The following is a 17,105-nucleotide window of genomic DNA, read 5'->3' on the forward strand; positions in this document are numbered from 1 at the left end:
TAACTAAAATAAAAATGTAAACCAGACAGGAAGGAAAAGTGGAGAGAGGATGAAAACATAGTGAAAAATTATGTGATGTGAAGTGAACGAAAACACATTTTACAAAAACAAGTTTTAAACTAAAATATTATTTTAGAAGCAAGGGGTGGGGGGACTGTCTCATTTCAGTGTTCCTTCTCCATTTGTTCCACAGTGAGTCTACAGGCCCTTGTTCCTATCCTAGAACCTGAGCAAGAAGCGTACTTTTTTTAAAAAGAAAATCAGAATATTCTTATATTCCCATAACTACTGAAAGCTCTTACATAACATAATACATGACATGTAATGCATAACATACCTATCAAAAACTTGCTTATAGTTTGTGTATTACAGTGTGGAACATGACTTACAAGCTCTGAAGTCACCAGATTCTATGTAATGCATTCTGAACTGTTGCTTAGCTACAAACTGGATGAGTTTACTTTCAAACAAGCACTAGCACCCTCAATTTCTAGCTACTTCTAGTTTAAGTTCAGAGCAAAACAACTTTGTATATCATTCAAGTCACTTCAAAGGCTCCACAAGGAGCAACAGAAAATATGCTGAAGAGGATCCAAAACTATTACCAAACTTTTATCGATTATTTTTTCCCTTCTGTGAAGAAAGAGCCTTACCAGACAGATGAAGGTGCTTTTCATCATAAAAAAATTCAAGATTACGGCATAGACCTGAGGAACACAGAACTACCAATAGAGCAAAGAGCCAAAGCTGCAGTGAGCATGGGACTGCTGGCATATACAGGTACTATGTCAAATGGGTTTGATGATACACTATATCTACTTCTGTCTAGTTGTAGTTTGAATCCACCCTTCGAGAAGTGTATTAAGCAAAGCCAATCTACTACTTCATTATAACCATTAACAGCTGCTTATATAGCTCATACAAAACAGGTAGGAGCAAATCCTGCTCTTAATAAAGTCAGTGAGAAAATTCACAGAAAGATCAGTTGGAATGGTTAGTCTCATAGTTAAGTTCCTACTGTGGTATCTGAGACTGACAAGCTCAAACCTGGTTTATAGATGTATAAAGGCTAAATTCCCTCTTTGAGTACTGTTTAAAAAAGGGTAAACAAAATGGAAAGAATTATGTTCTGACATGATTCATGACAACATATGAAAAGAAAAGAAAAAAAAAACCTCACACTCTTAATTTAAGAACAAAACCAAACAGAAGTCCCAGAAGCTTCTGCCCTCAGGGTTAAAAAGTAAACTCTTGAAAAAGCGAACCCTAAAGCTTCTAAAACCAGAAGGCAAATAAAAAGAAACAGACCATTATACTTGTCTCATAACTTACCTGTTCTTATGCTCTCAAGGCTGGCAATACTGCTTTTTCCTACATTGTTAATGTAGGAAATGTTAATGTAAGAGCTCTTCTTTTTGGAGTAGAAAAAAACCAAACCTGTAGAGATGAATTTAACAAAACAGACACCAACTAGCAAAGAAACACCCAGCAGACACTAATTATAAAACCTCTTACTTAGGGCTGCAGCTGGTTGACTCTTGCAAATTTAAAGGTCATGGCTAGCTATCCCAGAAAACCTTCACAGTTTTCTGGCACTATGGTGGTTTCTGCCTGGTAGATACAAGCCCATATTGCCTCTACGCTAGTCTACAGCAGCAGGATAAATTAGCCTGCCCAGAGTTTCACACTGCTATGAATAAGGTACTTCCTGTACTCCACCTACTCCAAGGAAAGTGATCTAATGCAGCTTCTAATGCAGCTTTACACTAAGCTGCAGCCTGTGTTATATACTCATTATTGCTGACTTTAAGCATTCAAAATTAGGAGTCAAGAAGACTACCTGTCAGTACATCTTACATATGGACCTCACCCACTCTAGGCTTGCCAAGAAGCTGGTCATCTGCCCTAAAGAGTGGGGTCTTCTCCAGCTGCCACTGCTTTCTCACTGCTACCCGGGTGATACATTTAAGTAACTGGAGGAAGCCATAAGAAAATGTTTAGGGGAAGGCAGCTGTGTAATTTCCTGTATTTTAGCCTCAAACCCTATACATAAGTCTATGGGAATTAAAGGAAAAGTCAGTATCCCATATGTTTGATACTATATGGGATGCTGTATTTGATGTGCTAGAAATCCCAGATATATAGGATGTTTATTAGCCCTAAAGAAAAAAAAAAAACTCAAGCCCAAAACATTTAAAATAAAGTAAGACTTTGTTCTTTTTATGGGTTTATTTAGTTTAAAAACTATGGAGTTTACGTTTTAGTCTTCCACTACAACCATTAAGGTAAGAAATTTGCTCTAAAAATAATCCAGTGAAAAATAAGATTCYCCTAATTCCAGGTTTTGAGCTTTAATAAGGAAATGAAATACTAAGATGCTCTGAGAACTGGCAAAGTAACAGTTGTCCAGTTTCTGTGTACCCAATATGCATAATAAATGTAGCGAATATTACAGCTAACACTACTGTAAATAAGCAAGTAAGATTTTAAACACTAAATCACTTGGAAGCACAGATCCTAAAGCCTTCCTGAAAATCTCATCTTTGATGCAGGTCCTCAAGTGTTTTCCTTTTTTAGACTTTATCAGTTCTGTTTAAAACCATAATCTTTACTTACACCTTATTCACAGTTTCTAGGCATCAAAATAAAAAGTCCAGCTTGTTATCATTAATATTACAGTAAATTGATGAGAACACTATTAGATTCAAGAGCAAGATTCTTAATCTACCTTATCTTATTATTTTTGCAGCAAAAACTCTTAGAGATGGATAAATTTTGCTGATGTGCAATGGAACTTTCTAATGATAAGGTCCACTGTGGCCCTCTTCAAATGTCTCAGGTGCCAGCAGAGGGTACTACAGACATATCATTATACCCAAGGGTTTGACCTTGAATGTGGCTGATAACTTCTCACTACAGGCAGATCTATAAAGCGGCAATAAATTAAAGTTTCTCAGAACACCATTATCATTTTCAGAACTATTTTGTGTTATTACATGAATGGAAAAATAAATTAACAATATTCAATAAATATTTTCCACATAGAAAATGTTGATAACAGTGCAATTCAGTTTCAAGAACAACAGAGCACAAGTAACACACAGGCTTGATAGGTTTTCAACCTTCTGCTCAAAATTTCAAATCCAGTTCTGAAAAGAAAACAACCTCAGATGGCCCTTAAGTAAAAGTAAATGAATATGCAGTGCACTTCCTTGCAAAAGCTACTGAGCAACTTAGCTATTAGTGCAAAGCCTGCAAAATAAGCTGTAACACATGACAATGGTGTAGGCCCCCAGGTAAGCAATACAATGCCAAACACCAAGTGATTTCAGCTTCCCAGCCAAGTAGTTATTATAGTCTAATTCACACCCTGCACACATTATGTCTTGAATACAATGGGTGTTTACACTAAAACTGTTATTTTTGCTAAACCTATTTTCCAATTAAAAAGTTCTTCCTCACACAAAACTTGGGTTTTTAAGGTTTGTTCCTTTTTGAAACATCTGGCATCTGAAAATGTTCTTACTCCCAATATGAGAAACATCTAGCCTGACTTACCTGAAAGCCCATCTTCAGTTAGGATATGCACATTTTATGGGAGAAGTGCTAGGACCTGGTGCTGGTAGGCAGATCCCGCTTCTGGGAAGCCTTAGGATACTTAAGTGAATCAAGAAGTTGTGGCTGTAACCTGTGCAAAGACAAGGAGTCAGCCTGCTGGCCAAGTTGGTGCACAAAAGCATTTACGACTTTTTGAAAATCCCATTCTGCAGTCAGGTTCCAGAGCTGATAATCTGATCCTGCCAGCCAGAACATTCTCTGTAATCTCTTTGTTTGTCCCAAGTGATGTTGATTGTCAGCTGTTCCATGGTTGTGTTTCAGTGGAAGATGAGAGTTTCCCTATATATTTAAACAAAAATAATGAAGGTCAGAAGTTTCTAAAAGAACTAATAACATACCCATATATAATTACTACACATTTGACAAGTCCTTCACACATGCATACAAAGTTCCTATACTTCCTATATAGGGTAACCTTACTGCATGTATTTTAAAAGAAAAGGAATTTTGAGGACAGTAAATGAAACTTCATCCTTTTAGAACATTTTTATGCAGTGATTAATGCAATGTCACAAAACTGATTATTTTCATATACTAATGTTTTTCTGATACAATGACTGAGGCACAGGGAGATTACATTATTTGATCAAGGTCCAATACATCCATGACAGAGAGAAAGAGCACATATATGGGTCCAATTCCCATGCTACCATTCAGTCCTCATACCTGGCCTTATCCTGTAGTATATTTTTTGAAGAGTTTATACAGCAGACTGTATTCTTTATGACAAGGGAATGAAGTTAAGTGTTCCACAGTAGCCTTGGTTCAGAGATTTCCTGTGCAAGTGTATTGTATTACTAACCAAAGTCCTCTGTACATAACAATAATGTTGTCTATTACAGGTGGGGCAAATGCTGCAATATGTGCATCAGAATACATACAGGACTTGTATGATATATTTTGCACACAAACCATTTCAACAAAAGTAAGGATCCAAGTACTCCAAGGACTGTCTTGTATTTGTTATATAAATCCCAAAAATCAAAGACAGGCAAAAGATTTAAATCTAATAAACATTCTTCTTGACCATCTGGATGAAGAGCAAGAGTCAGCTTCAGGTAATGCATGCATTACAATCCAATTTTGGATCTGCTGTCTGCTGACAGTTCTTTGTTCTAGCACCGTCCCCTGTATTACAGCAGTTCACAAAGTAGGAGGTGAAAAGCTGGAAAAGAAGCTGAAATTGCTGTCTCATATGGATTGGTCTGGCTGGCCAAATAATTATGCGGCAGTGCTTTTTTCCCTTCTAGGGTTTCAGAGACTACAAAATATCTCAAATGTTTAAAAAAGCCACCTCGAAAGAACAGTTATAATCTGTGAATATTTTAAACTAATACACACAACATAAAAGAATATTAAAACAAGTTAAATTTCATTTGTTTATTTATTTACCATCCCCAAATAACTATTCTGGCATGAAAGATCCCTCTTTCCTATCTCAAAACTAAGCAGTAAAGTCACTTGACAGTATTATCCATTTCTCTTTAATGGAAAATTGGGGTCACCCTGCAGAACAGTTATCTAGCATCTAGTTTCCTTCAAAAAAAAAAACAGTACTAGTGCAAAATAAAGGAAACATCTTTGGCCACCATTTCTGTGCTGTGATGGGAAGAATTATGCCCAAACATTCCCTAGAGCACAGACTGGRAGGTGCAGTTGTTTGCTTACTACATTCCCAGGAACAGATGATACATCATCTCGTGGATACCAGATTCAACATGAAATGGAAGCTAGAGGGAGTATCACTTCCCATAATGCTTCTGACATTATTCCCATTGAAATCAGTGGTGAAACATCTACTAAATTTCTGAAATCCACATGGAGAAAATAACATATGAAAGGAATCTAAAGGTGCTTAGAAACTAGTCATCACCTAATAACCCTAACTTACATTGAAATCTGCTAAGGAATCTGTCAGACACCGAGTTTCAACTTTCTGTATGCGCTTTGGTGAAATTTGGGGAAAAATGAAGGCTTGAGAAACGTATGGAGAAAACCCGATTTACACAAAATACATAGCATGTCCCATATGCATAAATGAAGATAATGATAAATAACTGTAGAAGCAGAGTATAGCTGCTTCTGCTTTTTTTGCATTACCTATGCTTGAACATAGGTAATAAAGTTCAGAACTGCATTCCTCAAAACCGTTGACCAGTTTGGGTCTAATCTTCTAGACACTTGTAGCCCACAGCACCAATCTGATAGCTTCTCAGTTGTCCACGCTTGCCCTGAAGTGTCCATTTCGGCAAGACCAGGACCTTCTGCATCTAGCTCATAGAAGTCCTGATAGGGACCCATAAACTAGAATATTTCTGATTATCTCAGCCTCCTGAAAGTCATTGAATACATTTGGCTTTTCACATGATGTTGCAATAGCCACCATCTTCTTTTAAAGCTGTCTAGGGAAGACTGTTACTTACAGAATAACTGCTGAAAACTGACTTTGGACCAAAAAAAACCCACCTGTATTTACTCTCTCTACTACTTTAATGCTTGCAAAATGAAGTAAGCATAAATTGCCTCATCTCTTGGTAAATACCAACACATTGCTTTGAAAACAAGCATTGAGTTCCCTTTTAGAATAGCTCTCAAGCATATGCTGTTTTATTCCCATCTAATTTTCAGTGCAGCTGCTTTTAAGGGCAACAATAATGATAACCCACCTTTTCTTTATAAGACAATAAATATGTTTCTAGAGAGGACAGTAATACTTTTTGCTTATGTAAGCTCTCCTTTAGTTGTAGATCTTGAAAAAACACTTCCTCCAAAAAGAGAAAAAGGAAGTTATCTGAAAAATCTGAAGAGCTTAAATCTAAATAAGCCTCAGATCACCCTGACTCTCATTACCCATTCTTGAGTCTTCTTGAAGTCTCACCAACAGCACAGTTTTTGTGTTTCAGGATAGGGGAAAGGACAAGCAAAATATTCTTCCTGCCTCTAAAAGTTGGCTAGGCCTGTTTTCCAGACATTACTGGTCTACTCTTGTCCTTCCCCCCCCCCACACCTTTAATTATATTTTTATTACAAATAATGTACTTTACCTTAACTGTACTTTGAAAAACCCCAAACACCAGAGAAACTTATTGCCTCTACCAAGCACAGGAAAAGAGGTGGACTGTTTTCATCACTGCTTGCTCACCAGTTTAACTTTGTTGCATTTGCAGTAAGATAATGCAATCTTCCCCTCTGAAGAAATACAACAATGTTTTATTTCCCTTCACAACTAAGACTGCTTTAGATAAGAACCCCTCCTCTGGTAAAGTCTTGTAGCATCAAACTAAATATTACAAAGGTAGTGGGTCAAAGAAGCATAACAATACATAACCTCCCCTGACACTTAATAAAACAGACTGGTTTTGATTCATTTAGCTTTTGTAACCCATGCATCTATTCTAAATGACTCCCTACACTTACAGTAGATTCTTTTTTTTAAAAAAAAAGAAACTGTAGTATTTGCCTATCAGGGGACTAAGGACTGGTATTGAAATTTATTAATTAGTAAGGACAACATTTTGTCAAGCTAGGGTCCTGCACACGTTCATTTGAAGTCTTCAGTGTTTTATTTAAACATCAGCCAAGTTAATTCACTGTTGAATACTGTAGAGTGGCATAATCAAAGGGCTGCTCTTAGAGCCAAAATCAGCATATGCCCTTGGCCAAGCAGCATCCTTCTTCCTCACCCCCCCCATATCCAGCACTCTTCAGCTCACTTAGGAACAGCAGGATATAGACAAGAGGAATACAGGTCCTGATACACAGCCATGGGTAGTGAAACAGCCCTAAACAATTCTGATCTCCAGAGCTCTACGAACCTTGGAAGCTCAAGACTTCCCAGGCACTCACTAGATAATTTGAGGACTTCAATATACAGTAGTCACAATTTATGAATCTAAAAATAGCTGTTTCTCACTCAAATAAGAGGCTGAGTGTTTTGGTAAGGCAAAGATTTATTTATCAATTTTCATGCATCATGTCAGACCAACTGATAAGGTACTATTTACACAACAGTGTGAAATACACAGTATTTGAATTTTATACAAGCAACTAAGCACAGCCTGTAATGTGTTTTCTAAGCAGTATCCAGTTACTCACTGCTACATAATTCCAGTTAAAACAAACATCTAATGCTTCCACAAGAGTTTCTATACCTGAGAAACTTTAGTATATCCTTTCAAGAGGAAGCCTGCAATTAAAAGAGCCACATGCATGAGCCTGTTTAAGGTTGTCACTCCAGTTTCAAACTTTCACTTCATTTAACACAAAATCTGAAGTAATCTTCCTCAAATCACACTATACTTGTGATGGCCCTTCTTCAGGGGGACTGTCTACAACATCCCCAAAGTTAAGTTCTTCATTTTCTTGTTCAAATTCCTCTAGAGCCAGACTCTTCAGTGCCTCAAGACCATCAGGTGCTTGCCCAGTTAGCCTCTGGAAAAATACAGAAGATAGCATGAACTTAATACTTTGTAGGTAATAGCCAGTGAAATAAGACTGCATATTAGATTAAGCAAAGTGATTTGTTAGCTTCATTGGAGACGGCCAATTCTAGAAAAAAATTGACTCTGAATAATGATTTAGACACTTGCATTCTCATCTCAGACTTCCACCTCTAATTTGCAGGCTACATCTGGCTTGTTGACCTGTCTTCCTTAAGTGTTAGGAAGTTGTTCGGCAAAGCAGATTTGTCTTAAACAATCTAAAATAGGGGGAACTGTCTCACAAGTTAAATATTGCTATGTTACTATATACTACAGCACTAAGTTCTCTAGAAAAAGGCCAGATTCAGTTAACCATTTTAATCAGAAATAATGAAGCTAAATTAAGTCTAGATTAAATACTAAACTAAAAGATACTGACCTGGCAATTTCTAGCACTTGATCAAACTGAAGTGCTAAGTTCTCCACCTAATCTGATCTAAGGAATAAAGACAGGACTGCAAGAGCCTGCTTTTGAGGCTTCAGCTTGTTAGACATCTCACTTCAGGGGCCATCCCCACTCGCTTCTTGAACTAAAGCCTCACAGGCAAGCAGCTTACAATCCTCATGAGCTTAGCATGTCTCATCTGCAGCTCCTGAACAGCTTCCAATTACTTTGGCTCTTTAAGCCCATAAGTCATTTAATTTCTGCCTTGAAGTTTATTATTAACAACCAAACTGAATGTCCTCTGAACACTAATAAAACTAAATGAAGTGTAGCAAGTTAGAGAAGTTTTTCAAGACTGAGCCAAACAATTGCACTAATTAAACTAATTTGATCAGATTCCTTACTTAACCATGTTGCTTGTGGTAGTACTTCTGCTGTATTTCCAGCTCCCCTAGCTAATTAGAGTCAAAATAATCTGCCAGGCACCCAGCTTCACATCGAAAACCTCAAACTCTCCAAAAACACCATAGATGATCACTTTATTTGCAGGTTCCATGGCTAACACTCATTCATTAAAACTTCAGTAGCTGCTGCAGACAACCTTTTCCTGCTTTCACAGAATCAGTGACAAGGCTACCTGTTCCCAAGGAATATCTCGGAGGGAGAACAGAGCAGTGTACAGTGATTTGCTATTCAGGTAGTTAGTTTATCTGAAGTTTGCAATTTAAAGTGCAAAATAAACAGGTATTGTTTCCTAAAACATTTAATAGCTAAAGGTATCAACCTTAGCTTTTACCTAAGGAGACAGAGTCTTTAATATCTTTGCTTAAGGTGGGCAAATACATACTCTCCTGGCCAGTGGTAGCTTATGTTTACATAAAACTATGTAAAGAACTGTGTAAAGTATCCATTTTCTTTCTTGCTATTTTTATTCATTTATGTGAAGCTGCATTTGGATGGAACAGAATTTCATTAAACAAACTTTTAGACTAGGTTTAAGTTTTTACTGGAACTACATTTTTAATTCATCTAGGATAGTTGTCTGACATACCTAACATTAGATCCTTCAAAATTAAAGTCTTCAGATTTCTCCAGTTACTAATTAGCCTTCTTTCCATATGTCCAATACCCTATGAGTTATTAGTAGTCTAGTTCATTCAGCTAGCTTCAGGTCCTGGACATAAGTCTGTGAAAGTATCTAGAAATGTAGAGAAATATTCCTTGAAATTGCAGGTCTCTTCACCACTAAGCCTTGGCTCCAGATGCTTTAACAATGACTTCCACTAGTCCTTTGGTTTGGCTTCCTTTAAAGTTCATAGGGAAATTTGGAGGTTTTATTAGCATCTAAGCTATCAGTTATTTAAATATGACAAGACATTTCAAAAGTTACAAGTTTATGAACCTTACAGACTTTGTGTCTAAGCCCTTTCTTGGGCCACAGAAGCACACAGTCCACCTGCTCCCCTCCATGAAACCTTGGCTTCAAAAGGTTAGTTGCCCCCTTCTTACAGCTCCAGTGTTTTAGGTGCCCCCTGCTTCAAGCTTACTTCCTCAAAGGGCATGGCAGGTACAAACACTTTCGGCCAGCAGCCTCACACAGCCTATTAAGCAATAGATGTTAACTAGTCTTGGCAAAGTGAAGATGAACCCTTCTCTCCCATATTGCTATCTCTAAAATACAAAGTTTCAGCAAGGGGGACTTTGCAGCTTGTGATGACTGAGACCACCTGTTCCATTTAGACAATATCTGACACCTTCCCTTCAGAATGTATCCCTCTTAAGTACTTTCTTATTATTCTTTTGGTTCTAATCTGGAAAAGACTCATTCCATACAAGAGCCTTTAAGTCTCTTGATTAGTCCAACCCCACAGAAAACTGCACATCCGTAGTAACTTATAATGAAATGTTATGTCAGCACACAAAACAGAAGTTATGATTAAAAACTTCCTTCTCACTTTTCTATTCCACAATATTAACTGAAAATTCCTTCAAGTACCTCAATCACGCTGGTCATATAACGCACATGTTCAGCTAGTGACAGTAGTTCTTCATTTTCTTCTTTTAGACAGGCAATTTCACCATCTTTCTTTTCAATTTCTTTGTGCAACTGAGTTCAAAAAACAAAGGTTAAAACAATGCCAATAGCAAACAGTAAGGAAATCACTCATCTTTCACTAGCTACCTTTTCATTTTCTTGAAGCACTTCATACAGAGCCTTCCTCCTTTCTTCAGCCACTTCTTTCCAATATTGAGATGAAGGACTTCCTGAAGAGAGAAGCTACAGTGAGTCTGTGCTAAGACTGAATTATGGGGATTGACTTTAGGTATCTAACTTAGATAAAAGCATTCCATACACTGCAAGAATAAGCACTCAGTATAGTGCGAGTTTTCAGCTGTCTCCAGGAAAACAACTGGAGATATGAGTTTACAGGAAACCCATATCTCACACTGTATTAATGGTGATACAGGCCCAATCTCCAAGAAGTTGCAGAAGTTGCATCAAGCATGGCAGCATGCATTGCAAGATGGATGGTCACATTTGCAAGTGTCAGATTAGCATCTGCTTTGTTGAAAACAAGTCTTATTACTAAGTCATTGTCCACACTTGGCTCAAGTAGTGTCTCACAAAACTTGAGATTCCATTTCAAAACTAGTTCTGAGAAGTTAAAGAACTCCAGTACCAGCACAGTAAGCCAAAGCAGATTTCTATTTTAACATATCATTAGTCACTGGAAAGCTAACTAAGCCAAACTAACAAGCTACAAGACTTCACACTGCTGCATGGAATGAGCTTATGGTAGCCAGTAGTTGAAAACTGTATTTACTATACTATATTTAGTATAGTAATATATATACTATAGAGTGTAAGAATAGTTAATTCTTGCTAGGCATTACATAAAACACCACATCCTTATCTAACTGACAGAGGAAAACACGCTTCAAGTTATGCTTCCAACAAAAGCATAGTGTTTTAAGTGCAAGGAAATATTTCAAAAACCACCACATACTTTTGATCATGAGATCTACTGCTTGAATGACATCTGTCTCTTCATTTTCTTGCTCTTTGTCCACATCAGCCTCAGTTTTACATGCCTTTGAAGTTAACTTGCTATTCCAGAGTTTCTTTTTGATTGAAGATTTCCCCTGCATAAAATACAGGCAGGTTTGACTTCAGAGCAACACTTTAGCTAGTATTTTTCACAAAAGATATTTGTAAGTCTGCTCACCCATGACTAAAAGTTAAATCTGTATTAAGCCCTGTTTCTTCACACTATAAGTTCTAGTTCATGACAGCTTCCTTGATACCCATATATTTAATATCAGAAAGTTCTCAAATATTTCCCTGACTTATTCTGAAGTTAATGTTGGTTATTATTAAGCACACCACAAATACAATAAGCTCAAGTTATGTCACATGAGTTAGTGTATTATATATGATTTGTCAAACATTATGGTTTTCAGTTAAAAGTTCAAAAGCAGTTTGCTATGAGTAGAAATCATTACACATTTGGGGGTTATCTTCTAATTCATACCTCATTATGTCTGCCAACCAGGCAGCCTGCAGCTGAAGGCTGAATCATTTTGAGAGTCCTTCTTGGGGCAGTACTGCATGAGGTATCTGAGAAGTACTTCTAAAAGGAAGAATATGGTATCAAATAGTTGCCACTCTTCTCTACATGAACTGAAACTTAGAGTTTGTCATGTTTTCATTACATTAACACATGGCTCATCTTTAAGATGAAAAATGTTAGTCTATTTTAAGGCTTGACCAGACCAAGCAAAAAGGGATCTGGTTATTTGTAGCACAGATGGACCTTATTTATATGAAGTCTCAACCCCTACCCATCTTTAAGACCTCTTCAAGCTTCCTTAAGAAGGCTAAAGGGTTTTTAGAAGTATTCTGACTTTATTTCAAGGCCAGCTACAATGCAAGGACACATGTAAACTTCAGYTAAGTTATATTTCACAACAGCATCAGATGAAGGCAGGGGAAGTGACAGAAGTGTTTGCAATTGTATTTAAACTTAGTAAAGTCATGCAGCTCACTTTAGGCAGTACCAGAAGTGGTGTACATTTAATTAGCTGTGTTGCTTCAGTTGTCCATCAAAATGGATCTAAAGCTTCCCTGCTTGGATCCAGACAGGATACCATTTTGTATAAACAGCGTGTTTATCACCTTTCTTGTCATTCATAAGTAGTTATTTCCTGCATTAAAGCTTTCCGATTGGGTTGGTTACGCTGCCACCATGGGATAGCAAACAATGGCAGACAACCAAGCAAAAATAGCCAGAATACAATGCCACAGCAGTGTGAGAAAGTTACTGATTCACACTGTACTTCATATGACAAGAGTTCACCTTTCCCACGGTAAAGTCTCTGCCAGCAATTATCCTACTATTGAACTAAAGGACAAACACCAGCTACTGTGAAAACAAAAATCAGATGGTGTCAGACACTGCTTGCTGCTATTGAAGATTAAAGTATATTCTGCCACGGAAATATTAACTAATACTTCAGTTAACCCACTGCACTTCAGTATTTTAAAGTACAAAAAGCCACTCTAAGAAATTTATATTTGATAGTCAGTACAGGACAAAATGACCATGTGTGTAAGTCAGACTTATCAAACTATGATTTTCATTAATATCAGAGACTATTACAGATGCACTCTTTATCCCTCATGGTAGAGATACTAGCCTCTTTACACGGCACTYGTACATCCCCATTAGGGCCAACATCAGAAGATTTGACAAAAAAGGTCTTGTAGGAAGAAAGACTAAATTACATACACACTTTAGTAGCTTCTAATCCAGTCATCTCTTGAACTAAAATACTTCAAGCATTTCCACCAGTTCCAGGGCAACTAAGTTTCATGAGGTGGCTTTAGAAAGAGAACTGTCTGCGCAAATATTTCAGTTAAAGGATGCTCAAGTCAAGACAGAGTCAACATTTAGATTTCATCCCAATAGAAGACAGATAGGCTAGTACCCAATTTGCAGGTCCTGAGCAACCAGACTAATCCAGTGACCGGTCTAAGGGAAGAGCAGCACCTAAATCACATAGAAAGACAGTAGGCTACCTTAGTGTCAAGCTAAAGAGAAAACTTCTTGCTGAGTGATAGAAAAAGAGTAGTCATAAGCACATATGCTCTAAAAGCAGGAGACAGTGTTTCCAAGCCATAGTGCATGCCAGAAGATTGCTCAAGCCAACAGGACATAGGCCAGGTGGGAACACAGTGCAATTGATTCCTTTGTATTCCCTTCAGTGGATATAAAGTCTGCGTCAGACAGAGCAACCATGTCCCAAGGATTAGGGTGCACACTTCAAAAGAGCAAATGCTGTGTTTCAGGGCCTTTTCATGTATTTTGTCTATTATGTTCTTTATCTGTTCCTATATTCTAGCTGCAAGAGTTTGAAAGCTTATACCTGTAGAGATCCTGATGACTTTTCTGCATTCAGTTTCTTTTTCATTTTGGAATTCATAGGATCACTACAAAATAAGAAGTGATATTAAAAGAAGTTAGTAACACTAGACTGCAACTAAAGTTGTTAAATACTTTTTTACAATGCTAAAGTTTGTCTGTCAACTTTTATGACAGCATTAAAAGGTCAGTTATGACTTTCTCCTTTCTTCTGGTAACACATGCTCTTCAGAGTCCTTCAAATCATTCTTAATTTCTTTTAGATGCAAATTACAAGCACACATTTGAACTAGAGATGTAGACCCTGAGGTGACATCCCATGTTGTTGGTGCCAATGCTGCTCTCCAACCACACAAAGGTGCAGATGGCCACATTAGTCCAAAAAAATCTTATCACAAATGTAGCAGAGACCACCACAAAGTAGAGTATTGTTAAATCCTTCCACAAGGATTTTGATGGGGGGGGGGGGAAGAAGAGGGAAGGGAGCAGATAAACAGTAATCCTTTACTTGAGATAAGAGGCTAAAGCACAGTGCAGCATTGGCTATGCCAGCCTCCTATTCCCCTCATCTACTCCCCAGAGGAACCGGTGCCAGAACCCTCAAAAGACTTGCTCTGCCGATGTGAGCAAAACGTAGCGCTGAAGACAACACAGAACAGTGCCTAAGAGCACTCCCAGGACACGGTGAGAGCAGCGCTACCCCAAGGAGCACACTACGAGCCCCCAGGGGAGCTGCCCCCGGCACCAGGGCCGCGGGACACACTTCAGCATCCGAACCAAGGTTACATGACACCCTTCCGCACGCAGCTCCGTGCGCAGGGGGGCAAGCGGGGTGGGCGGGCAGCGCCCACACTAAACGCCGTGAGCGTAACAGCAGTTAAGCAGCACGGCTAAAACCCTCGAGCGCCTCAGGAGACACCCTGGCAGAGCCTCGCTGCTTCGAGCCAGGCTACGGCTTTTCCCCGGCTGCCGCTAGCCCCCCTGCTCGGCCAGCGCTCCCCCCTCCCCTCGTGCCGCTCAGCCCCGCGCCCCGCCTGACGTCATCGACAGCCCGCCCGGCGCGAGGGGCCCGCGGCAGCAACGGCCAACCTGCCCCACCGCCCCCGGCCGGGCCGAGGGCATCCCGCTCCCCGTCACGCGAAGGAGCCGAGACCAGCCGGGCAGAGCAGCTCACGCAGGCACGGCCGAAGTGGCGGGACACCACCCCGCCCCCCCCGCTCCCCAGCGCGGCCAATGGGGAAGCAAGCCAGGAACCCGCCAAAACCCAAACGCCGGCCATGAAAGCCTGCAGCCGCCGCCGCCCCCCGCCATACCCCTTCCTCAGCGGCCCGAGCCAGCGCAGCCCCCTCCCGGCCCGCGCAGGGCCCAACGGCGGCAACCGCCGCCCGCTCACCGCCGCCCGCTCCCTCGCAGTATTCGAACGCGCGCGCGCCGCAACCGAGCCGCCCCTCCTCCCCCGGCGCGTGGCTATAAGCGGCCCAGCCACCCGCGGGGAGGGGCGACCGCGGCACGTGACCCCCCCCTCCTCCCGCGGCCGTTCCGCAGCGGCGGAGGCGGGACTCCGCGCTCTGCGAGCCAATAGCAGGCCGCTGCCGCCGCCCCGCCCCACCCCGCCGGCGGAGCCGCGCCCCGTGTGCCCGCGGCCGGAGAGGGCCGTGGTGGCGGCCGGGCGGGCGTGTCTGACTGTTACCTTTACTGCTAAAGTAGTGACCGGGAGGGCTACCAGCTCCAAATTCAGTACCTTCCTGGAGACCTAAACGAGATCTAAGTCTCCGTGACTGCTTTCCCAGTTCCGTTATTTGTTGTATTTTACAGTGACGTTGTACCAAAGCAAAAGTAAATCATCCATTTTATTGTCATCAGTCCTATCTGAGTAGTATTTGCAAAACCGGAGGAGAAAATCAATATGGTCAAGCCACATTCAAACAAGAGAAACACCTGATTATTTTACAATAATTTTACATATGGTATCAATTATAAAGCTCCATTAAATACGCATCAGCTATGCCGTTAAATTTGTCGGAGGCCATGTTACRAGTATGATCTTGGAAATACTACATTCTACCTTTTATTTATGCTAACAGTACTGTCTGCTGACTTGTGAGTAAATTTTTGCAGGGTTAAGGATGCACTCCTTGCAATCAAGGTCTCACAGTAGAAAAGATTGCTAGCCTAGAGTAGCTATCAACATTTTTTTTCAGGAAATATTATGTTCCTATTAGGAATGATGACAATTATAGAAAGAGGTATTAATTTAGTATGCCACTCTGTCAGGCTTATGTTTGGAAGTCAATTATATAGCACTTATAGGAATGTTTTAGAGGAACAACATGATGTGACAAGAGAAAGAAAGGCAGAATATTAAAAATACTGAATTAAGAAATCTTTAAACAAATGTAAGCAAATAAAGCAGATCTCTCTTGCATAAACACACTCAGTCTCCCGTTGACCCATGTAAACTTTTGTTATCCACAACATCCTTTCACAAGGAGTTGCAGAGCTCAAATAGCCGTTGTCTGAAAAACCACTCCTTTCTTTTCCTTTTGAACCTGGCTCCTCGAGCTACTCATGATATCCCTAGTCCTTGTACAGGCAGAGGCAACAAGCAGTCCTTGTCTGTTTTCTCCATGCCACTTGGTTTCATCCATCTCTATCACATCCCCTTGCAGTCATCTCCTCCAGGTCCACTTGGTCACTCCTTCCATGGGACCTGCTCCATCATTCTGCTCTTCTACAGACTATTTCCAGTTTGATTTACCTTTTTAATGGTGGCTCAACACTGATCTGACATTTCTGGGGGAACTGTCTGTCATAACTACAAGATCTCACTCCTGAATGATAGTCAAGCCTGTCATCTGATATGTCAAATTAAGATTGTTTTTTCCCCATGTTTGTCCTTTTGCATTTATCTACACTGAATTTCACTGACTGTTGTATTGCCCAGTTACTCGGTTTCATAGTGCTCTTTCAAAGTTTTTCAGTCAGCCCTTGTACCTATTACATTGAATAATTTAGTTTCATCAGCAAACTGTCACCTCAATAAGCTGTCCTCTATCAAGAAAATAAAAATAACGTAAGTGCAGAAATATCTCAATTACTATGGTTCTGTTATACTAGTAAAAAAAAAGTGTTTATGCTTTTAAATTAATTCTCATTGATTGCAGAAGGAAGTTTGAGCTTTCCATATTCCAAAACACT

At 39.7% G+C, this 17,105-nt stretch overlaps 2 protein-coding genes across 7 annotated transcripts; one reads left to right on the forward strand and one right to left on the reverse strand.

The window, feature by feature from the left end:
- The first annotated feature begins 459 nt into the window (after nt 1–459).
- Nucleotides 460–4,903, forward strand: ARMH2 (armadillo-like helical domain containing 2). Its single transcript, XM_026079769.1, has 2 exons — nt 460–780; nt 4,461–4,903. The coding sequence occupies exons 1-2, from the start codon at nt 579–581 to the stop codon at nt 4,901–4,903; spliced, it is 645 nt and encodes a 214-aa protein (XP_025935554.1). The 5' UTR covers nt 460–578.
- GMNN (geminin, DNA replication inhibitor) lies at nt 3,831–15,395 on the reverse strand. Of its 6 annotated transcripts, none has more exons than XM_026079747.1 (8): nt 15,221–15,304; nt 13,912–13,975; nt 12,018–12,116; nt 11,493–11,628; nt 10,667–10,749; nt 10,481–10,591; nt 7,770–8,049; nt 3,831–3,897 (listed from the first exon to the last, which is right to left on the reverse strand). In XM_026079747.1, exons 2-7 carry the CDS (start codon nt 13,966–13,968, stop codon nt 7,912–7,914), a joined length of 624 nt encoding a protein of 207 aa, XP_025935532.1. In that variant the 5' UTR covers nt 13,969–13,975; nt 15,221–15,304; the 3' UTR covers nt 3,831–3,897; nt 7,770–7,911. The 6 variants fall into 6 exon arrangements, with proteins under 6 accessions (XP_025935532.1, XP_025935534.1, XP_025935531.1 ...); XM_026079750.1 differs by lacking the exon at nt 3,831–3,897 and adding an exon at nt 9,536–9,682 and having other exon boundaries at nt 7,964–8,049; XM_026079749.1 differs by lacking the exon at nt 3,831–3,897 and having other exon boundaries at nt 7,557–8,049; nt 12,018–12,113; nt 15,301–15,395.
- Between the last annotated feature and the right edge of the window lie 1,710 nt (nt 15,396–17,105).

The sequence above is a fragment of the Apteryx rowi genome, unplaced genomic scaffold, assembly GCF_003343035.1.
Source record: "Apteryx rowi isolate R43461 unplaced genomic scaffold, aptRow1 scaffold_50, whole genome shotgun sequence".
Taxonomy (NCBI): domain Eukaryota; kingdom Metazoa; phylum Chordata; class Aves; order Apterygiformes; family Apterygidae; genus Apteryx; species Apteryx rowi.

What these genes read in the sequence shown, in the direction of transcription:
- GMNN (XM_026079747.1), bottom strand. Translation starts at nt 13,968, where the DNA reads ATGAATTCCAAAATGAAAAAGAAACTGAATGCAGAAAAGTCATCAGGA. An exon ending in TGGTTGGCAGACATAATGAG is followed by an intron (nt 11,629 to 12,017) that starts GTATGAATTAGA and finishes TATTTTATGCAG; the next exon opens with GGGAAATCTTCAATCAAAAA. An exon ending in TGCTTCAAGAAAATGAAAAG is followed by an intron (nt 10,592 to 10,666) that starts GTAGCTAGTGAA and finishes TTTTGAACTCAG; the next exon opens with TTGCACAAAGAAATTGAAAA.
- ARMH2 (XM_026079769.1), top strand. Translation starts at nt 579, where the DNA reads ATGCTGAAGAGGATCCAAAACTATTACCAAACTTTTATCGATTATTTT. An exon ending in GGGACTGCTGGCATATACAG is followed by an intron (nt 781 to 4,460) that starts GTACTATGTCAA and finishes TGTCTATTACAG; the next exon opens with GTGGGGCAAATGCTGCAATA.